At 36.1% G+C, this 24,738-nt stretch overlaps 1 protein-coding gene across 8 annotated transcripts in view; it reads left to right on the top strand.

The window, feature by feature from the left end:
* LOC150101263 (cyclic AMP-dependent transcription factor ATF-2-like) overlaps positions 1-24,059 on the top strand; it is a 379,459-nt gene extending 355,400 nt beyond the window's left edge. For all 8 annotated transcript variants that reach the window (XM_090400483.1, XM_090400482.1, XM_090400481.1 and 5 more), the window contains one exon: positions 23,463-24,059. In XM_090400483.1, coding sequence (XP_090256609.1) covers positions 23,463-23,689 — 227 coding nt within the window. In that variant the 3' untranslated portion in view covers positions 23,690-24,059. The remainder of the gene's footprint in view (positions 1-23,462) is intronic.
* Positions 24,060-24,738: the final 679 nt, after the last annotated feature.

Genomic DNA, 24,738 nt, shown 5'->3' with positions numbered 1-24,738 from the left:
TATTTAGAAGTATAACATCATCCGCATAAAACAAAGACCTGACATTAACATCTCCAATTTTGATACCAGGTTTAATACCACTTTCATTCATAATGTGATCCATATAGATAATGAATAATAGAGGGAATAATGTACATCCTTGTCTCACACCAGATTTAACATTAAACCATCTTCCTGTACTTCCTTCAATTCTAACTGCTGACTTAACTCAAATAAAGACAAAGTATTGCTTGATATAATGCCCCATCGACACCATATAACTGCAGCATATTGAATAGCTTCTCTCTTGGCACCTTGTCATATGCCTTTTCCAAATCGACAAAACTTAAATACAGATCTTTGTTATATTCCCATGCTTTCTCGACTATTTGTCGTAAAGTGAAGATCTGATCCTGACAGCCTCTATTTGGCCTGAATCCAGCTTGTTCTTCACCAAGCTTTTCTTCCACAATTCTTCTCAACCGTTTCTCAAGTATACTTGCATAGATCTTGCCAGGAACACTCAGTAGGGAAATACCTCTGTAATTCTCACATGCAGTTTTATTTCCCTTTTTATATATGGGTACTATGAGAGCTCTACTCCAATCATCGGGAATTCCTCCATCTGTCCAGGCGTTCTGAACTATGCAGTGCAGCCACTGTAAGACTTTAATACCACCATACTTCAGCATTTCTGGTCGAATATCATCTACTCCTGCTGCCTTTCCAAATTTCAAGCCTTTGATGGCTTTTTCTACTTCGAGTATGGATATGTATTCCTGACTGAAGAACTGGTCAGTGTTTTTTACCACTGTGCTGTCATCAATGCTTGTTTCATTTAGCAGTTTTTCAAAGTAATTACTCCATACTTCAAGGATATCTTTTTCTCCTGTTTTCATGTCACCTTTATCATTTCTAACTCCTTTTACAGCACTCTTTCCTCCATTCCTAAGCTTCTTCAACAACCTCCAGAATATTTTGCCACCTTCTTGATATTTATTTTCTATATTCTTGCCAAAGTCCTCCCATGACTTTTGTTTAGCTAGTTTTACACACTGTTTAGCTTTCTTACATTTGTCTCTGTATTCGGTAAGAGTAAAAGCTGACTTATTTGACAGGAACTTTTGATATGCTTTCTTCTTTTCTTTCACTGCCTCTTTAACTTCCTGTGTCCACCAGGGAGTTTTGCTTTTTTTATCCTTGCACACAACCTCACCACATACCTCTCTGGCTGAATCAATGAGAGTTTTCTTCAGAGTTTGCCACTGAATCTCCAAGGTTTGATTCCTGTTCTCAAACTCTTTCATTTTCTTTTAAATAATCTTTCTGATTTTAGTCTACAGTTCACATCTGAGAGCTGCTCAACTTTAAAACTTCCTTACATGTTATTCTTTTCAATATGAAATTCAATTTTATCCTGCTCAAGACTAAATAGTGATCACTTCCAATTTCAAATCCTCTGTACACTCTGGTGTCCAGCACCAGGGAGAAAACATCACTATCAACAATAACATAGTCAATGAGACTTTTCTTATTCCTAGCCTCTTCTCTCCATGTGAATTTGTGCACATTTTTATGTTGGAACATGGTGTTAGTAATAACCAGTCCATGTCCTGAGCAGAAATCCAACAGATATTTGCCATTATTATTAGCTTTGCTCTTTTCTCCAAATTTTCCCAAAATATTTTTGTATGTCTCACAATCATTTCCTACTCTACTATTTAGATCCCCAACAAGGACCAACTTTTCCTTTTTCATTGTGTCAGTTGCTTTTTCTAAAGTGTCAAAAAATTCCTCCACTTCTACCTTAGTAGAACATTCTGTGGGACCATAGGCACAAATAAGTCTCATTGTCCAGTTCCCCATTCTCATATTTGCCCACATTACTCTACTTGAGACTGCCTGCCATTCAAGAAGATTAGCCTCGTATTTTGTGTTGAATACTATGGCAACTCCTTCTTTTCCTTGATTGTCATTGCCTGAATATAACATTTTGTATTTATTGCTCAGAAAGATCTCACCAGTTTTGGTCTTTTTTGTTTCAGTCACCCCTATTATGTCGATCTGGTACTTATCTAATTCCTCAGCTAGCTCCATTTCTTTGCTATTCAGGCTTCTTACGTTGATAGTACTGATCTTTAACTCTGGTGATGTTGAGTTGGGGTTTGTTTTCAGATTTGTTCCAGTAGCTGACTTTTCGCTGTTCGCCCTGGTTCCCTGGCAAAAACAACGGGGGCCTTGTTTAACCGGGCGACGCCCCAGCCAGCATGAAATTTTGTCATGTTGTACCATCATTTCTTATTTTGGTTTAACCCATAAGAATACAATTTGGTCGGCTAAATCCCAAATTGCCAGCCCATCCTCGTTCGTTCAGTATCAAAGTAGATACCCAACAGGGTGCACCACGAGAATGTGAGGATTGGACATTAGGTCAGAAGCCCTGGTCAGTTCTTCGCATTCCTTTAAAGGCTATGTGGAGGTCTCCTCTCGGTTATAAAGCTTTGACCCTTAAGCACTCCATCTTTTGTCGTCATCATCAAATTCCTGATATGCACCCTCAAGGGGTGTACAGGGTATGATAGTACTACATGAAAAATTTACATCATTACTAACTTCCTATCTACAATTTTCCTTCAAAATCAGTCTGTTACTTGTCAAGACTCCAACATTATCAGATCTTATATTTCTATTGTCTAAGGCACTTTGTACTGTATCAATCCACCTATATCTTGGTCTTCCTCTGGATTGTTTTCCTGCCAACCTGGCAGAGAACACTTGTTTTGCTAATCTTTCCTCGCCCATTCTGTTTAAGCAACCATACCACCTGAGATTAGCTCTGCTAATGCATTCCTGGATACTGACAGTGTCAAGTTCTTTCCTACTGTCCTCGTTTTTAATATGATATTGCCATTGATGCCATCTGTTCATGCCTCTAATCTTTCTCAGGACTCTCATATCTGTGGTCTCTAGGCTTTGGTCAAGTGTTTTACTTCTGACCCATCTCTCAGATCCATAAGTTAAAACTGGTTTAAACACTGTCTTGTATACAGCTAATTTAGTGTTCTGACTAATTTCTCTCTTATTCCATATGAATTTATTCAATTGACTTCCTACCATACCAGCTTTGTTGATTCTGTTGTCTATTTCCATACTTAATTTACTTTTCACTAAAAATCGTGCCTAAGTAGCTGAAATGATTTACTTGTTCCACAGGTTCTCCGTTCACAACGCAGTTTACATTTTCATCGAATCTGCCTATTTTCATTGTCTTTGTCTTTTTATTGCTGACCTTCATACCATATATCTCTACAACAGTTATTCAATTTAGTCAGGGAATCTTGCAGACATGTAGTGGATTTATTTAGAAGTATAACATCATATGCATAAAGCAAAGAGCTGACATTAACATCTCCAATTTTGATATGAGGTTTAATACCACTTTCCTTCATAATATGATCCATATAGATAATGAATAACAGAGGGGATAATGTACATCCTTGTCTCACACCAGATTTAACATTAAACCATCTTCCTGTACTTCCTTCAATTCTAACTGCTCACTTACAACTCAAAAGACTAAGTATTGTTTGATATAATGCCTCATTGACACCATATAACTGTAGCGTATTGAATAGCTTCTCTCTTGGCACCTTGTCCTATGCCTTTTCCAAATCAACAAAACTTAAATACAGATCTTTGTTATATTCCCATGATTTCTCCACTGTTTGGCGTAAAGTGAAGATCTGATCCTGACAGCCTTTATTTGACCTGAATCCAGCTTCTTTTTCTTCACCAAGCTTTTTTTCTACAATTCTTCTCAAATGTTTCTCAAATATACTTGCATATATCTTACCAGGAACACTCAGTAGGGATATACCTCTGTAATTCTCACATTCAGTTTTATTTCCCTTTTTATATATGGGTACTATGAGAGCTCCACTCCAATCATTGGGAATTCGTCCCTATGTCCAGCCATTCTGAACTATGCAGTGTAGCCACTGTAAGACTTTTATACCACCATACTTCATCATTTCTGATCAAATATCATCTTCTTTTGCTGCCTTTCCACATTTCAAGCCTTTGATGGCTTTTCATACTTCAAGTATGGATATGTATTCCTGACTTTATGCCTGTTCAGTGTTTTTAACCACTTTGCTATCACTGCTTGTTTCATTTAGCAATTTTTCGAAGTAATTACTCCATTTTTCAAGGATATATTTTTCTTCAGTTTTCACGTCACCTTTCTTATCTCTAATTCCTTTTACAACACTCTTTCCTCCATTTCTGAGCTTCTTCAACAACCTCCAGAATATTTTGCCACCTTCTTGATATTTATTTTCTATGTTTTTGCCCAAGTCCTGCCATGGATAGTTTGGAGGACTGGGCTAAGGAGAATGGATGTCAGTTTAATGTGGCAAAATGTAAGGTTATGCATTTTGGGGTGAAAAGATTAGCAGCAGTATACCACATTGGTGGAACTGTACTCCAGGAGATTGATGAGGCCAGGGATTTGCAAGTGTTGGTGGATAGGGAGTTGAAGTTTAGGGGGGCACATTGCAAAAGTTCCTAAATCAGCACATCAAATCACTTGGTTACTGAAGAATACTTTGATGAGCAGAGACAAGCAAGTTATTGTTCGTCTGTATCGAGCCTTGATAAGACCCCATCTAGACTATTGTGCCCAGATTTGGTTGCGAGGGTTTCTTATTGATGGAGAGGATCCAGAGACAAATGACCAAGATGATAGTGGGTCTACTGGAATGAACCTTATGAGAACAGGTTGAAGATTTGTGGGTTGCAGAAATTGGTTGATATGCGGAAGAGGGGGGAGGGATATGATTGAGACATTCAAATTACTGAAGGGTTTCTATAAGATTAATTCAGAAGGTATTTTTGAGAACAGGACTGATGGTGAGAGGACTAGGGGCCATCCATGGAAACTGGGCAAGAGTGTAGTTAGCAATTGTGTTAGAGCTAGGTTTTTTACTTGGAGAGTGGTGAATGAGTGGAATAAGCTGCCAGAGTCTGTTGTGGATGCCATGACTGTGAATGAGTTCAAGGCGAAGTATGATAGATACTGTGTGAATGTTGAATAGTTGTTCTTGACATGATGTTAGGGCCTCCCTCGATAAGTCTAAGGACTTCTTAGAGTTTCCTGTAATAATAATAATAATAATGACTTTTGCTTAGCTAGATTTACACAGTGTTTAGCTTTCTTACATTTGTCTCTGTATTCTCTGAGAGCACAAGCTGACTTATTTGCCAGGAACTTTTAATATGCTTTCTTCTTTTCCTTCACTGCCTCTTTAACTTCCTGTGTCCACCATGGAGTTCTGATTTTTCTATCCTTGCAGACAACCTCACCACATGTCTCTCTGGCTGAAACAGTCAGGGTTTTCTTCAAGGCTTGCCACTGGATCTCCAAGGTTTGGTTCCTGTTCTCAAACTTTCATTTTTTCTTCAATAATCTTTGTGTATTTTATTCTCCAGTTCACATCTGAAAGCTGCTTACCTTTTATTCGCTTTAAAACTTTCTTACATGTTATTCTTTTCAATATGAAATTCAATTTTATCCTGCTCAAGACTAAATAGTGATCACTTCCAATTTCAAATCCTCTGTACACTCTAGTGTACTGCAGATGAAACATCACTATCAACAATAACATAGTCAATGAGACTTTTCTTATTCCTTGCCTCTTCTCTCCATGTGAATTTGTGCATATATTTATATTGGAACATAGTGTTGGTAATAACCAGTCCATATCATGAGCAGAAATCCAACAGGTATTTGACATTATTATTAGTTTTCCTCTTTTCTCCAAATTTTCCCAAATTATTTTTGTATGTCTGACAATCATTTCCTACTCTGCTATTTAGATCCCAACAAGGACCAACTCTTCCTTTTTCATTGTGTCAGTTGCTTTCTCTAAAGCCTCAAAAGATTCCACCACTTCTACCTTTGTAGAACCTTCTGTGGGACCTTAGGCACAAATAAGTCTCATTATCCAGTTCCTCATTCTGATATTTGCCCACATGACTCTACTTGAGACTGCGTGCCATTCAAGAAGATTAGCCTTGTATTTAGTGTTGAAAACTATGGCTACTCCTTCTTTTCCTTGATTGTCATTGCCTGAATATAACATGTTGTATTTATTGCTCAGAAAGATCTCACCAGTTTTGTCTTTTTTGTTTCAGTCACCCCTATTATGTTGATCTGGTACTTTTCTAATTCCTCAGCTACCTTAATTTCTTGCCACTCAGGCTTCTTATGTTGATAACACCAGTCTTTAACTCTGGTGTTGTTGAGTTGGGATGTGTTTTCAGATTTGCTCTAGTAGCTGACTTTTCGCTGTTCGCCCTAGTTCCCTGCCGAAAACAACAGGGGCCTTGTTTAACTTGACGAAGCCCCAGCCGGCATGAAATTTTGTCATGTTGTACCATCATTTAGTATTTTGGTTTAAGCCGATAAGAATACAATTTGGTCAACTAAATCCGAAATTAACAGCCCATCCTCATTCGTTCAGTATCCAGTGCACTACGAGAAGGTGGGGATTGGACATTAGGTCAGAAGCCCTGGTCGCTTTTCTGCATTCCTTTAAAGGATATGTGGAGGTCTCCTCTCAGTTATACAGCTTTGACCCCCTTGAAGCACCCCTCAATTTTTTATATATATTAATTTTTAACATGTTCACCCTGGGCACTGTACGAATTGTATTGTTGCCTATTGGTGGGATATGACAAATCGTATTGCAGGGTCAATTTGCCATCACATGAGGTATCATTATGTGTGCTTTCCAGAGAAATCAAAGTTATGTTAAAATAAGAAAAGGCTTTTTGATTTCCAGTTATGTAAGTTACAGATAATTAAGGTATATTCTGTAATTGTTGTATTTTTACATTTCTGTATTAAAAAATCAAATATCAAAAATCAGCTCTTTGCTTTATGTGGATTACTTCTAAATAAATCCCTACAAGTCTGCAAGATTCCCTGACTAAATTGAATAACTGTTGTAATAGATATGGTATGAAGGTCAGCAATAAATAACAAGACAAAGACAATGAAAATAGGCAGAAGCATTTAAAATATCAACTGCATTGTGAATGGAGAACCTATAGAACAGGTAACACATTCCATCTACTTAAGGATGATTTTCCATGAAGATGGTAAATTAAACATGGAAATAGACAATAGAATCAGCAAAACTGGTATGGTAGGAAGTCAACTGAATAAATTTATATGGAATATGTGGTGGTCTCCTCTCAGTTATACAGCTTTGACCCTTAAGCACCCCCTTTAAAAAAAATAACTGACTGATAATATAGTTTATGTATCATTAACCAGTGTGTTAAAAACTACTCAAATACATGTTTTGTTTGTAAAGTTTAAATCAGAATTTTTAAAATTTAAATCAGTATGGTTTGTGAATTATAAATGAAATGTTCAGCTATTTGGCCAAATCATGCTTTGATGCATACCGATTCGAGAGCAAAATTGATATTATTCTTATAATGCTGAGAATATTGTAGTCCTTTGGGAATATTTCATGGAGAGGTCTGTTACTGAACAGTGCCCATGGAAATATCTCTAGAAGAGACATAATTGAGAAACAATGGTTTTCAATTGACTCACCATCTCTCCTCTAAACTGCATCAAGAATTATAAGAGAGTGATCTTTTTTGTTTCATTGAATTATAAGAGAGTGATCTTTTTTTCCAACCTGAAATGCGATAGCAGTATGCTAAGATTCGACAAATTTGAAATTTGTACAGAGTAAGCAACTGGACAGAAGAGAAGGATGATAAAAAATCTGGCAGTGATGTCTTGACTGAAAAAAGGATGCCAAATTTTCTGGAATTTGAAGATGCCACAGAAGCGATGTGATTATGCCAAGAAATAGTAAGAGTAAATAAAATTCATTCTGAGATGAGAGATCTGGTCTTGACAGTTAACCTGAGCATTTTCAAAAAGTAAGTGGAAAAGAACGAAGGTCTCTTTTCTGAAAACACAGACATAACTGTGTTTTAGGAACATTGAAGGTAACTAGGTTGCTGTTTCCCCATTGAAGGATGTTATGGATATCAGTATTTACGGCATATAGATGATCTTGAAACCTGAGATGTTTGACCATGGCAAAGTTTTTCATATGGATAACATGAGGGGAGTGCTGTCATCAACAAAATTATTAATAAGGTTTGAGGTCAATGAGAGCAGGTCCTTATATACAAGGAAAAGTAGATGAAATAACAGTGCTGAGGAACACCTGCATTAATAGAAAAATCTGATGAAACCTTCCACTATGATATGGAGTGGATGTCCAAAGATAAAACTACCAATCTAGTTATAAAGAAAGGAAGGTAGACCATAAGATGGCAATTTCTGTAAGGCCCATGATGCCATATCCTGTCAAATGTCTTGTAAATGTTTTCAAGTGCAACAGCACAGGTTTCTCCACTTTTCAATGTTGTGCAACCAGAAGTGAGTGATGTCTGTGAGATCTGCTGTGGATATTGATTGGAAAATGTGGGATTGCTTCTGTGCTGTAGGGTCGGTATCAGCTGAGTATAATGTAGTATATAGATGATAAAGAACAGCTGTTAGTTCTGGAACAAATTTCATGAGCAGAACTGGTGGATTTCATGAGAGTAGAGGCCTTTTTGATACCTGGGTTCTTCAAAATTTTTCTAATGTGTTTTTTGACAGAAGGCTACAAGGGACATGCGATATAGTGTTCTGGGCAAAGAACAAGATAATTTATCATCATTTATGTAGGAATTAAACGAGAAGAATGATGCCATGAAGTAAGTCTTATCTTTAGGATTTTTTTTTTTTTAATATACAGTAATCTCACGATTAATGCGCCCCCGATTAGTGCACCTATATACGTCTTAAAAATAAATGTTGCAGATTTTAAAAATTTTCAATCTATACATTTTTTATGGCTAACTATTTTAAATAATCACTCACCAGAATGAAATAATTTAGTTACTGATTTAAAACATTTTACAAAGTTATTTTTAATTGCATACTTCACTAGTTCCATGTACGCTATGTACAATATGTTCCGAATTTTTGCTTCCAAATATGTCGTCTGCTAATTACATAGCATTTTCCTGATCATATCTTGTACCTCCTTTGCAGTTATTTTCCTTACATTTTTTTTTTATTTTAAAGTATTTTCCCATCCTTTCGTCATGAGTAAAAGAATTAATGAGCAAAAAAGTGAAACTGTGAAAATGATTCGAAAAGTAATCTTATTGGAAGAAAAACCTGAAATAATAAAGAAAGTGAACAAGGCAAGTCCACAAAAATGGGTGAATCAACTATAAGAGCAATTTTAAGCAAAGCTGCTGAATACAAAGTATTATAATGATTGAACGAGAGACTTCTTTGTACACGGATCGAAGATTGTAACCAAAAATGGATCCTGCTAAGAACTGACCTTGTTAAATCAAAAGCATTAAGTCTCTTTGCAACCTTCAAAGAAAGGGCTATCAATGATGGAAAAGAAGAATTCTACATTAGTGCTGGGTGGTTTGAGAAATAGCCTACATAATGTTCTAATCACAGGCGAAGCTGCACGTGCCGATAAGGAGGTGGCCACAAATTATCCAGAGATTTGAAGAAAATTGTATGTGACCAACAAATATTTAATGTCGATGAAACTGGCCTTTTTTGGAAGCCAATGCCTTCCAAGACTTTTCTGGCTAAATCAGAGAAATCTGAGCCTGGTTATAAAGTTGCAAAGCTGAATGAAATTACTGCTAGCAATATGTGATCCATTTGGAAGCACATTCTTCCACTTGCGCAAATGATTTTAGAGGCTTTTCAAATGAATCTAAGTTAATTAAATCTCATTCTGAGAAACTAAGTGATTCCGACCTGCTAAATTTAGATGCACAGCGGGGAAGATCCTGAAGAACATGAAGAAAATTTAATCACTGACAAGCCCAAAGAGATTTCACAGAAACAAATTTAAAATATTTTTCGTGCAATTGAAACTTTTAATAGAAATGCTAATTATGAAATCTTTCCTTCAGTGTCTATTTGAATGGTAAAAAAGAGTCCAAGTCACCAGATTAGCAATCACCTTTTTGGAAAGAAATCTCAGGAAAATTTGCAGAAGAGGCAGTTGTATGAAAAAAAGAAACAGAATGCCTGCCAGAATAATAGATTTATATTTTGAATATGTTTTATTGTCTTTCAGCTATATAGTTTTCCTTTAAATAGGCCCTGAGACATACCCTAATTCTTTTATAAAAAAAAAAAAATCAATGATAAAAAAAGAAATTTGAGGAATGAATTATACTTTTTTCCATAGGTTATTATACTCAATTAGTGCGTTTTCGATTAATGCGCCTGTTTTAAAGAATGCATTAGGCGCACTAATCGAGGAATTGCTGTGTGTGTGTGTGTGTGTGTGTGTTAAATATATATAATGACCCCATGAATGAAAGGTCATAGGACCTATAACACAACAATGCCATGTGTGGGTAAGTATTTATGGAGAAATTGTTTCATAAATGAGAAGATTGTTCCAAAGAATAGAAGTGAATGGATTGAAGAAAGATAAGAAGTTTGTTCAATATGTTTGGAGTTGGACAATGTACACCATTGGCTAGTGACCTCTTTAGCTCTTACATGATTAGAAGAAAGTGTAAAAATAGTAGTGGCCAATGCACAGGAGCAGTGTTCATAAAAGTACCTATAGCAATGGCACACTGCAGAAAATAGAGCACCTATGGAAAAGTGACTGGAAGGAATCTGTGAGTGAAGGATCACCTATTAAATGGATCACCCACCCTCTTCTGTATATCATCAAGAATGCTTAGGAGGTTTTGGTGCTAGGAGTTTTTATTAAGTGTTAGGAGTTGAGACTTAAGTGTTAGGAGTTGAGCAGAAGAGAAATAATGTTTTGAATTGTGAAAGAACACCAAGCTTTTTAGAGGCTGAAGAGTAAACGTGTATGATAATACACTGAGGCTGAAGAGTAAATGTGTATATCACATTCAGTTTATCCTATGCCAGGATAAACTGAATGTGATAGTGAGCCCGAGAAGAGAAAACTAATTCTGAAAGGAAATTACAACATTATCGAAAATAAGTGGGAATGAAGCAAGATCTTTCTTGCACAGGTTAGGCCTGATTTTTTAAGGTATGGAAATTTACTGACTTTATCCCATTTGAAGATGTTTAGGAGATCAGTATGTTAGTCATCAGTTATGGAAGATCTTGAGGCTTGTATCATTTAAGTACTACAGGATTTCTAAAATGAGGAAGAGGAACGAAGAGTACTGTCATCCGCAAACCTCTGTGAATAGGATTTGAAATCAGAGAGAGAAGGTCATTGATGTAAAAACTGAAAAGCATGGATGAGAGTACTTCAGCATCAATAAAGAATTCTGATGAAAGGAAGCCATGCATCATGACCTTCAGTGAATGACCAGTGAGGAAGCTGGCAATCCATTCCCAAGGTGCAGGAAGAGAGAGACCATAAAATGAGCCTGTTTGTGAGACTTTGATGCCAGACATGATCAAATATCTTTTGAAATATCAAGAGTGACCACATGGATTTCTCCATATCTTTCCTTGACCTATGTCCAAAGTTTGGATGAGATTAACCAGGAAGTCATATGTAGAATGAGAATGGTGGAATCCATATTGGTGATTTCTAATTAATTGATGAATTTCCAAGTAATGAAGAAGCTGATTGTTGATAACCTTCTCCATCACTTTTGAAAGCACTAAGGTGAGAGCAATGGGACAATAGTTAGACGGCTGGCTTTTGCCTACCTTTTTGGTTACAGGCAGGATGAAGGCTTGCTTTCATGCTATTGGGTTGAATGCCAGTTGAACACGATAGGTTATATTGGCAATACAGGATGGGTGTTAAGTTTTGAGCACAACCAGGAGAATACTATCTGGACCAGGAGCCTTATTAGTATCAAGGTTAATCATGGTTTTTCTGATGGCCTTCTGGCAGAAGTTCAGAGGAGGCAAGCAATGCAAAATTTGTGGTAGTATAAGAAGTGTTTGCTTGTTCATGTAAGTTGAAGCTGATGCCAAGAGGTCCATTTTTATCTTGAGTGAGGTTATCATGGTACCATCAGGATGTGATGGTATTCAGAATTATTGATAGCTTTTTGCACTTGTTTTGGATTTGTGTAAGCTGAATGAGAAGCTGGAGTTTTTAATTTAAGTCATTGAAGGCTTTTTTTGAGAAATATACTTGTTTAAGGATTGGGCATTTGCAGTGGAGTGGATAAGGAAGGTTCTAATTCTAGTGAGGATTATTTCAGTTATTAGTTCAGTGCAGATGTTTAGATCCCAAGAGCAAAAACAGTAATCTGATGGAAAAGAGGTATAAAAATTCCAGAGGTCATCCCAGTTGGCACAACTCTGGTACCCGTAGGGTTCGAGGCTGAGCCTGGCTGGGAGGAGAATGAACTGTAGAGAAAGAAACTTGGATAAGATTGTGGTCAGAGTTGACAAGAGGAGAGTGGGCATCCACAGTGTATTTGGAGGGAGAACTAGTTAAGAAAAGGTCCAGAGTGTAAGAAGAGTGATGATGATTGTCTGGTATTACGGTTAGATTAACTATTTGTGATAGATCATGACTGATGGCAAATGATTCAGCTTCCCATCCAACTTGAACTGTGAAATTGGAGTAAGGAGTAGCAGTTTATGTTATGGACATTAAAATCCATTAGAAAGACAATCTATAAAGTGTGGAATGGAAACCTTCAGCCAGAGCAGATCAAAAAGTGGTATTTCTAAGTTGGAAAGCCTTTCGCAAGGGATATCAGATTTTATGAAAGTGCCTGTTCTACCCTTTTTGCAGAGTGTGTCGTGCACGATGTAATTTAAACAGTTGAAGTGGGCTGTAATCATGGAGGATGTTAGTTGGAGCTCTGTTTAGAAAAGGAGATCAGGTTTTGATGTCTATAAATGCTATTATATCACTGATGTTTTTATTGATAACTTGAATGCTTGTGAAATGGATGTGGAAATGTTTTTTACTGGAAGAATTTTTTTTGTGGGGGCAGGTATATTTGTTGTTGTATTGTTCATATTTTATTTTATATATGCAGTTAAAACACTAACATTTGTATTATCCTGTATGCTATATTTATTGATTCAGGAAATATAAAGTCTGGTGCATGCTGCTGGGGTGAGAGACTTGTGCACATAACTCACACTCAGAGAGTGTTTAGACTCCAGTCCAAACCTGGCCTCAGACAGTGTCCCTTCTACACCATTAACTTGGTCTCCTTCCTGGCATGACCTGGAAGCAGCAGCAGCATAGGAATTATTTTCCAATTGGTTTAAAGCATAATAACAATGCATTAAGCATCACAACCAGTAAGGCCATTACCCACATTGTGTGAAAGGGGGGGGGGGACAGGAGCTGTAAGCCCTACTCTTGGGATGAAATATAGCATTAGCCACTTCACACCTCCAAAAAGCAGGATAGTGATGTTTCACTTTGTGATGAAAAAAAAAGGTGATCTATCATCACCTAGGTGATGTTGCAGTGCTATCATTTGGGTGAGAAAGAGGACATCTTAAGTGACCAAGATGTGTTTGTTGAACTGGAGATTTGCAGTTCATTAAAATGGGGGGGAAGGGACATTGGGTTTGGATCTGCTGGTGGTGATGCATGTCATTTAATTTTATACCTTTCATGTTGGAAATGGATGTGGATGGAATTTTTTTTTTTTTTTGAGGACTAATTTTTTTGAGAAGATTGGTTATTTTGCTGTAATAACACTATACTTTTTTAGGTTTCCTCTTATGCTGGTATTACACAGGTGTAGAGAAAATTAGTGAGAAGATATAGACTTAGATATTTTACCCATACAAAGCACATCCAATCTCTGTGTCATAACATGGCTTCAACAGTGCCTCTTGCATGCTATTACACCGCCTCTATTCAGATGTGACCTGGCATCATAGATGTCAATAAGATTGTGCACCTAAAGTTTTTAGAATGTTAATTTGATGTTAGCCTCTGCATGTTATTGTGAGGAATATGTGTGAGTAATCACAAAAGTGGAACACTTAAGGTGGTCAGACAAATAAGGGTTTTAGTAAAAAGAGAGATACTTGAAACTAGAAGGTATGATTGTGGAAAGCTCCATAATTTTCCAGGAATAATATCATGAGATGACAAGCTGTATGAAGGAAAGTGGTTGATGGTACATTGGCATTATTAAAAGTACATTTGAAATGGTTGTATAACTGTAGACTGTACAACTGCATAATAGTATCTTTTCCACAGGTACTGCAGAAAAAATTGGTACAGAAGATATATAAGATATCAAGCACTGATCAGATGTAGGAAGAGTGCAGGATGCAATTATAGCTAATGTAGTTAAGCACATTAGGTCAGAATATTAATTCTGTTAATTGTGTCTATCCCCAGCTGTTTTATCTGTTTTGTGGAAGGATAAACACTGAGTTTCTACTCAAGTATAAAGTACAGGCTAGGAAAGAGACAAATGCAGTAGGGAAGAAGAAAGCATTTGGCAGAAGATGGGTGACTACTCAGCCTATGTGAAATCCAAAGGATTTTTTTTTTTTCAACTTGTGGTGAGTAGGCAATATTATATGAAGCTCCTGATAGTATCTCCACCTTGTTGTTGTGGAAGCGCTTGTGTATCCCACCTGGAGAGCTATGATAACAGTAACATAGTTCTTGTAGGGCCTCACATGCCAGAGAAAAATCCTCTTATTAACAAAACTATGCACTAGGTTTTCAAATCAGTCTATTCGCAATGGCAGCCAATTGGAGCTGACCAATGGACTTTGATCATGAAATACAGAAACTTCATTTAAACCTCAGTATCCTCAGTGTGTTATTTTAATGCAATATCAAATTACAATATTCTGATCTTATCTACACAGGAAACCAGATGGCCAGGTTGTGGAAACCTACAGAAAAATAATAGAATGCTATTCTGCAGTGAAGTATACCAACAAGAAGGAACAGCTGTGGACTCACCAGAGCCTGTGTAGCTCAGTGGATGTGGCGTTTGTACACCACTGCACTTGGCTGCACGAAGGAAGACTTGGTTTCGAGTCTAGTCAGCGACTAGAGTAAATTTTTCTAAGCCTTTTTTCAACCGGTACCCAAGTTAGTCGATCTCTGGCACGGGCAAGCGGGTTTTTCGTCCCGTAAACTCAAGAAAATCGACCGTAGAACCCACATTATTTCAGACATTAAATATATTGTGTTGTGGTTAGGGACCACGAGATGGCAGCACATTTGAGCTGTCTCTCTTCACTGTGTACCGCTTAATTAGTGATAGCCTTGGGCCATCTATCTCTGATTGGTACCAGTGGAGATTGAATTGCCCACTCAGTCTCCAAAAGTTAGACAGGGCTAAAAATTGCCTCGCCTACTCCCATTTATGGGAATAAAAAGGCTTTAGCTGATTTTTTTTTTTTTTTTTTTAAAGTCTCATTATTAAACAGCTGCATTTTCTGTTTGGTAAATCATTTTTATAATCTTAAGTACATGATCTTCTGTGTCTAATTTATCTAATATATTGAACATTTTGTTATGTTTTACCTGGTCAAAAGCCTTCTGAAAGTCTATGAAGCATATGTAAATGTTCCTATTTCTTTCAAGTGATCTTTCTATTAGTATTTTTAGTTCCAGGATAGTATTAATGGTTCCCATTCCTCTTCTGAATGAAGCCTTCATCATCATCATCTACTAATTATTCTTCCAGTTCCTTTTCAGAGGAGCTGCATTTGGATTATGTGCCCATGGAGATTCTGAACAGCAAATTATTATATTAATTATTAAAGACTAATAGTATTATTTTATATGGTATTTTCACATATTATCAAGTTTGTGATATATACCCTTGGAGGGGGGGGGGGATACAAGATATTATTATATTGTATCTTGTGTCTACTCCAAGGAATCCTTACTCATTGAGGAGACCCTAAACATCATGTCAAAAACTATCCAACTTTTGCACAGTAGCTGCCATACTATGCTTTGAACTCATTCACAGTCATGGCACCACAACAGACTCTGGCAACCTATTCCACTCATTCACTACTCTCCAAGCAAAAAAATCTAGTTCTAACACTCTTACTCAGTTTCCATGGAATCCCCTAGTTCTCCCACCACTAGACCTGTTCTGAAAAATTTTCTCTGAATTAATCTTGTAAAAACCCCTCAGTAATTTGTATGCCTCAAACATATCACCCCTTTTCCACCTATTAACCAGTTTATGTAACCCACAAACCTTTAACAAAGTTCATTCCATAGACTTGCTACCATCTTAGTCACTTGCCTCTGGATCCTCTCTACCTCCTCCTCACTGCCAAGAAGAAATCCTGGTGGCCAGATCTGTGCACAGTAATCAAAATTGGGGGGGTCTTATCAAGGCTGGATATAGAGGAACAATAACCTGCTTGTCTCTGCTAATCAAAGTCTTCTTCAGTTACCAAGTAATCTGATGAACTGCTTTAGCCACTTTTGCTATGTGCCCCCCCCCCTAAACTTTAACTCCCTATCCACTAACACTCCTAAGTCTTGGGCTTCATCAATTTTCTGTGGTACAGTTCCACCAATGTGGTATACAGCTGGTAATCTTTTCACCCCAAAATGCATAACCTTACACTTTGCCATAATAAACTGACAACCATTCTCCTTTGCCCAGTCTGCCAATCTATCCAAATCATCCTGTAAAATTTTGACATCATCTGTATTAACTATTGCTCTTCCCAACTTTGCATCATCTGCTAACAACTGAACAATTCCTCTCAGATCCTTTTGTATATCGTTAATGTACAAATTAAACTGCAGCAGTTCAAGTACAGAACCCCCTGCAGCATGCCACTAGTCACAGGCCTTCTTTTGGACTACTCCTGAATAAACTACTCTCTGATATCTTTCCATGAACCACCTTCATATCTACCTTACCAACGTTATATCCATTCCAATGTGCTGCAGTTTACTGATTAGAATTACATGTGGTATCCTCTCAAAAGGCTTTTGCAAAGTCCAGCAGTATCACTTAAATCCATTACCTTTATCCAACCCAGCTGCCATTGTATTATAAAACTTGAGCAAGTTACTGAGCCATGAATCCCCTTCACAGAACCAGGTTGCCCCCACCTTCCATACAGTATCCCATTTCCATCCATCTATTCTTGCATTTTGCTCTTGACCAATTTCTACAATACTCTGACAACAACTCCTGATATGCTGATCAGTCAGTAATTTGCTATATCAGTCTTGGAGCCTCCTTTATGCAATGGAACTGTTCCCCCCCCCCTCTTTTCACCCTGTCGGGACTAACCCAGAGCTGAGACAGATTAAACAGTATGGTCAAGGGTACTGACAGCTGCTTCATGTAAAACGCAAGCTGGTGCACCATGCAATCCCACAGCTTCATTCACATTAAGGTTCTGTAATATGCTATGCGCCTCCATTTCATTTATGTCAGTTTCCATATAAGCCTTTGCCTCTTGTGCCTGCAATATCACCACCTGGATGATATACTTTTACAAAGTGTTCACTTAGTAGTAATTCTACTATTTCAACTGATTCAGTTACCTCTCTGCCATCGGCATAAAATTCATTAAAATCATTCTGACATGAACATTCTTTCTTTTACTTGCAACATATTGAAAGAACTGTTTGGGATTATCTTTAGCCTGCATTGCTAATTTCCTTTCATACCCTGCTTTTGCCTTTCTTACCATGCTAGTTACCGTTCTGGCGTGTGCCTTGTACTGTTCATGTGCCTGCTGGTTACCTTTCTCCTTAAATTCCCTCCATAATTGTTCTTTTTTTTTTTTCAACTCCAGCTTAATGATGATATTCATTAAGCTGGAGCAGTCTGCCATTACTTCTCTCAAACATCCTTTACCACTTCTTGTGCACTATCATCATCCAACCCTTGCAGTTTTACATGCCATGGCACTGATCCAAGCAATCTCCTAAGCTTGTCATACTTACTAGCCCTGTAATTCCATACACTCATCTTAACTGAAAATTCCACACATTTAGCCACCTCCCAGGTCAATACCATATGATTACTCTCAACAATTTGTGGCAATGTAGTCATATTCATTATGGACAAATTCTCAGATTCAATTACTAGATCGAACATGCTCAAATCCCTAGGATATTTCATCACATGTAATTATCCCATAATAACTGCATAAATTCCATTTCTTTCCTCCCATGTGGCCTCTTCTCCTTCCAATCTATGTTCCCATAGTTGAAATCCTCCATAATAATTACTTGCCCTCCTTAGTCTGTTTGCTGATGCATACTTTCTCCATCATATTTTCCATCTCCTGGTCTATAGCATCATCCAACTATATATTTTGTTCTGCTGGCTTCTATCTCACACTAGATAGCCTCAAATGTGCTTTTTCACTGGCCTGCAGTTGAAGTTCTACTCTATTTGGTTGCAATTCATTGGCTATCAACGATAACTCTCCTCTCCCAATTCTTTTCTCTCTAACCTTCCTGAACACACTATACCCTTCATATTCTGTCTACTGACTATATCATCTTCTGTCAGCCATGTCTCATTAATGCCAATAACCTTTGGCCAGGATGAGCCAACCAAGGCCAAAAATTCCTGCTGCTTGTTCCAAATGCTCTTGCCATTAGTGTTCATAAAGTGCAAAAGCCCCTTAAGCCTTCCACTATCCTGATGCTTTATACTAACTACCCTATTCTGGTTTGTTATCACTGGTACTAACTTAGGCATATTATACACATTTTTACACTCAACTGCTTCACTGATGTCTGCTCACTCAGCATATTCCCTTCTCTCCCTCCCCTAAAAGCTATAATTTTTAGGGCAAACCATCCTTCTAGGTCCTTTTGCCCATCAAACTCATTTATAATGATATTATGATAGTAATAGATGAAAAGTTTACGTCATTACTTCCCACTTACATGTGCACCCCCCCCCCCCCTTCAATTTGAAGATCTGCATTCTTGGCTGACGAAAGAAGCAGACAAATGAATGATGACCGCCACCCACTATTTGGCGAGACTACAGTGCTCCAAAGACTAAGATCCTGACATAATTTTCTAGCAACAGTTGAACCCTAAAAACCTTGTAGAGACGAGACTTCAGCAGTGGTTCGCACTATACCCTGCGAATAAAATTGGTATTCCAACAGCCAAACATCTTCCAGTGCCCAATTGTACTGGAATACTTGGAAAAGCCACAACAGACTATGAAGGATAGGATCTGCAAACAAAACCTCATTAAATGGGGCTACCTCACTGGACTGGATAATTGTGAGTGTGGGACAACCCAATCCATGGAACACCTTCTTTCTCCCTCCCCCCCCCTTCTTCAATCACCTTGCATAAAAGTGTACCTTATATCCTGCACAGAAAGAGTAGTTGATTGTGCAAGATACTGGAGGAACATCTGTCCATATTTACTGTATATTACTTATGTATAGTTTCTTTTTCCTTCATATTTTACTTATCATTCCCTGTATAATTTACCTATTAAATTTAAGCTGTTCTCATTTGTAATGTATCCTAATTTGTTGTAAATAATGTTGTACCAATTACTTACTACTGTACCACTTGTGTTTTGATAATAAATAAATAACTTACAATTTTCTTCCAAATTAATCTGCTGTAATCTGCCAGGATTTCAGTATTGTCAGATCTTATGTTTTGGTGTTGTGAGGCACGTCTTACATCTTGGTCTTCCTCTGGTTTTTTTTTCTGCAATCCCGGCAAATACCTGTTCTGTTAACCTGTCTGTGCTTTCCCTCTCCCATTTTGTTTAAGTGGCCATACCACCAGAGATTAGCTCTGCTAACACATTCCTGATTGCTAACATCGTCAATGACCTTCCCTAATATCCTCATTTTTAATATGTTCTGCCATTAATACCATCTGCTTACTCCCCTAATCTTTCTCAGAACTCTCCTATCTGTGGTCTCCAATTGTTGATCAAGAGTTATGTTATTTATGATATATGTTATATTATTTTTAACCAGGTCTCAGAGCTGGGATAGAAATAATGTAACAAATATAGCATATAATATATACTTATAATAATATAATTAATAATTGATGCATATGTAATACAAAATTATTAGAAAAAGAGAATAAAATACTTGAGAGTTCCATTAATTTTTGAAACACAAACTATATTTGCATGACTTGATTGTAGATTTATTATGGTCAGAAACAGAACTTCTATGTTTTATTGTACATAACATCTTTATCAGGAAGATAAACATATCAGAAAATATACAATATATCTGAACACTTCTGACAACAATTGTTTTGAAATTATTTTATCATCACTGATGATTCCTTATACATAATCTCAAGAAATTATGCAAAATCCTACTCACCATGCAAAAAATGTACTCTCTCAAGTGTCTCCGTTTTTTTAAGAATGTGTCTGAATATGTCAGTAGGAGTCCCATAATCTGATGAGCAGTGCTACATCTGTGTTTTTCAAGCTAAAAAAAAAAAGTTTAAAAAATTATTTTTTGTTCAATAAAAATGTTCCATTTTTTTCCAATTTGCAACTACTTGCTGTGAGTGAGTGCATTTGTTGAACCCTGCCTTAAGTGGCCTTGAAAAAAAGACTGACATCTAGATACTTACAGGTACTAACCATTTTGTGATGTTCTAAGAAAATGTGCAATATAGAAACTTCTTTCTTTCCTTCTATATTTAATGTCATCCTAGTGTTTTTTTTTTTTTTTTACATATCTCAAAGCTTCTTCCAACTTATCTGACATAAACTTTGCCACAAATACAAGGAATCTTGAGTACTCCAGGATGTTTTTCAAAAGGAACAGTGTTTTGGCAAACAACGAAAATTCTATTGGTTGTGACCAGGTTTTTTAAAAGCAGTTCTAATATTGATTTGTTTTAGAAACTGAGCTGTATGGCTTGAAACTTTGCCAATCCATAATATGAGTTCATTTTAAAAAATTATGGAATTTACAACCGTGTTAAAAAAAACTTTTTTATTATCCCGACATTTCGATCTTCACATCAAGATCATCATCTGGAGCATATATGAATATACAAGACAAGCTGAGTTACATTATTAATTGTAAGCTAAAGAAACAATGATTTGATCACATGTTATTCTACTGGCATGACCTCTAGTGAAAAAAAAAAAAAATTACGTCAAGCTGAATTCTATTTACGATGACAGGAATAAACATTCTTTCAGATGGTTTTCTTTCAGAAACAATGATGTCCACCCAAAAAGTACTTGATGCAGAGGAAGACGCTTAAAACGATGGAATTGATTCTGGAACAGGCCACTTGAACTATAAGCCTGGAAAGGAAGAAGAAGAAGAACAACAACAACAACAATGATGTCCTATTTTTAGTTTACAATTCTTACTTTTGCTATTAAGGTACTGGATTTTCTACAGTCCTGTTTATAGTTGTTCTTAGTGAGGAACGTTCCGTGGGTCGAATATATACCTTCCATATGTTTGGGATTTTTAGACCATCATTATTGTTCAGATTGGGGTGGTTGATAATAATCTCACATGCTTACTTAAATTTCCATTCATACTATGTTTTAGCTGTCTACATCGCACTAAAACATGGTGTGAACGGAAATTTAAGGAAGCATGTGAGATTATTATCAACCACCCCAATCTGAACAATAATGATGATCTAAAAATCCCAAACATATGGAAGGTATATATTCGACCCACAGAACATTCCTCACTAAGAACAACTATAAATAGGACTGTAGAAAATCCAGTATCTTGAAAGCAAAAATAAGAATTGTAATGCTAAAAATAGGACATCATTGTTTCTGAAAGAAAACCATCTGAAAGAATGTTTATTCCTGTCATCGTGAATAGAATTTAGCTTGGTATTTTTTTTTTTTTTTCACTAGACATCATGCCAGTAGAATAACATGTGATCAAATCATTGTTTCTTTAGCTTACAGTTAATAATGTAACTTAGCTTGTCTTGTATATTGATGTACGCTCAAGATGACGATCTTGATGTGAAGATCGAAACGTCGGGATAATAAAAAAGTTTTTTTAACATGGTTGTAAATTCCATAAATTTTGAAAATGAATGCTGATCACCGTCTAACTCTAAAAGAAAGGAGTAATATGAGTTGCTTTCTCAAAAAAGAGTAATTTATTTAGTAACATTTTTGAGTAGCTAAAACAAGATTAATTCATCTTTCATTTTTGTTTCATCTTTAACTAATCCTTGCAGTGCAGTTATTTAAGGTTATGATAATTCCCAGTTTTGTTGAGGATCATGGAAGAGTTGGAATGAAGTTATCTCCTTATAGTTTTTTATGGATTTTGTATAGATTATAGATTTTTTAAAAATATTCCTTCTTTTATTTTTTTGTATTACAGTATCTAAAAATAGAAGTTTATCATCTTTCTTATTATACCGAGTAAAGTTAATTGTGGAGTGATGGTTGTTAAAGAAACTAAAAAATTCCTGTAGGTCTTCTTTCAGTATGTTTCCAAACAATGAAAACATCATCCACATATCAACATTACACATGTGGTTTTTTTGCAGTTTAGGTCGTTTGTAACAGAACTTTTTCTTCAAATTTTTCCACATATAAATTGGTGACTGGGTACAATAATGGGAAGACTGCAAAACCATGTTTTTGAAAATAAAACTTCCCTTTCCAAATAAAGAAAAATGACTGAAGGTAATGTTGAAAAGGAAATGTGGTGTCAGGAGGAAAAATGTCTTCAGGGATACTGATGTATTCTTCAATTGGAGCATTTGGAAATAATGACATGACATCCAAACTGGCTATAATGTCTAACTGGTTGATTTGTATGTGAATGAGCTTTGAGAAGCTTGGGTTAACATTTAGAGAGAAGCTATGTGGGAGTACTTATGCTGTCTACTATTAAAGAGAAGAATGTTTGATTTATGCATTTTTGGCATAATCATATAATATAGAGCAATATAATGAATCTCTTGATTTAAGTTTTTATCCTCTGAAAAACTAGTTGTGTAAGTGATAAAGTGTGACCTGATAGATGAGATGAAGTTTTATCATTATGATCATAATATATTGACTATTGCTACCCTGACCACTAGTCTTATTTATCAGCTCAGTGCTCAAACTTAAATCATGCATTTAAACCCCACAGTCTCTGTCTTTGCTGTCCGTAACTACTAAGTAAAATGAAACACAAATAAAATAACATGGAGCAGTAAAAAACATGTAGTTACAATATTTCTTTGCATTTATAAAATCTATGTAAAATATCATTTGTATGGCTTTAAAAATTAGATAGTCCTAAAATTTTAATGATCTTTTAATATGTATATATAAATATATTTGGGAAGCATGCACATTTTCATATATAATAAATTTGATTTTGGAGAATTAAAAAAAAAAAAAAATGTTGATATCTATAAATATGCCGTTCAGTTTTAGCTTTTCAGTAATTTTAGTTTAAAAAAAATTCCTTTTCCAAATAGCTTCCGTTACCACTGTGTCCATTCCTGTGCCTCTTCAGCCTTCTTCAACAATCCTGCCTCAAGTTTCTGATTCTGACAATTCCAGCACTTCACCTGTTACTAGTGCAACTGTGATAAACTCTCCAGGTGTTGTGGCAACAACAGTTCCTGTAACTGTGGACTTTGTGGAAGTAGAAGTTAGCTCTTCACCAAATGGAAGTAGTTTGGAAAGCTTGGGAGAGTCATAATTTCTCTATATTTATATGTGTGTGTGTTGTGTGAATTGAGAAGGACTCCGTTATATTCTAGAAAGAAAAGGAAAAAAAAAAAAGAAATGCATCCCCTTTCTGCATTGTGGAGAGCTGTGTATATTAGTTCATATGTATATATAAGAGTGGTCTGTTATTCAGTGTATCGAGCACTGTAATAATTAAAGTTACTTATAATAAGTAGCTTATATTCAGAGTACATATTGATTACTAAAAGATGACTAATTGTAAAATTCACTAATTATTATATTTAAGAAAGTGATATAAAGCTTGACCAAGTCAATGCTCTTTAATTTTTATATTATATATGCATACCAATTCATTATTAAAAGTTCTTTTTTTTTTGTTGTTTTTTTTTAAGTTTTTTTTTTGTGATCTTGTTATTATACAGGTTGATGGAAAATAACGTTGCATCATAACTGTGTGCATATGTTGTGATATAATACACACACACACATGCATACACATTTTAACTGAAGACAATCCCTATACACTCCAGAGCATAGTCAGCCTAGAGAGAATTTCACTGTCTATATCAAAAAAAAAAAAAAAAAAAAGAAAGAAAGAAAAGAAAAAATGCAATTTGAACCATGATGAATCAATGTCAGAGTGGGAAGTTATCAATTTTTATAGTAATGCCAATTGTACATAAATGTAGTTTTAATTAACATATAAGAAGTTACTCTTGCTACCATCAATTCACAAATTGTGCAAACTGGTGCATTGTTACTTCGATAACCTTGTATAATGCCAGGATAGTAGAGATGTTACCCATTCTTGCATTGATCTGCTAGCTTCTACAAGCTTTCGTGTGTAGGATTGTTTATTCAGGGCACATGCTGGTAATGTTTCAACTACCAGTTCTCAGTGATGATGAACGTAATGGTGATCTGGTCACATAAAGTTCAGCATAGATGGTAGCACATCTAATTTTGGATTGGTTACTTGAGTAGAATCTGTGTATTGTAAATACGGAGTACAAGTGTGTCTAGTCGGTGCATAATATGTAATGTTTTTTGAAGTACCGG

Source organism: Typopeltis vanoorti, chromosome 11 (assembly GCF_054136105.1).
Source record: "Typopeltis vanoorti isolate ZY-2024b chromosome 11, IOZ_Tvanoo_1.0, whole genome shotgun sequence".
In the NCBI taxonomy this organism is placed as follows: domain Eukaryota; kingdom Metazoa; phylum Arthropoda; class Arachnida; order Uropygi; family Thelyphonidae; genus Typopeltis; species Typopeltis vanoorti.
Note: the sequence above shows the minus strand (reverse complement) of the source record. Positions and strands in the feature narration are given on the sequence as shown.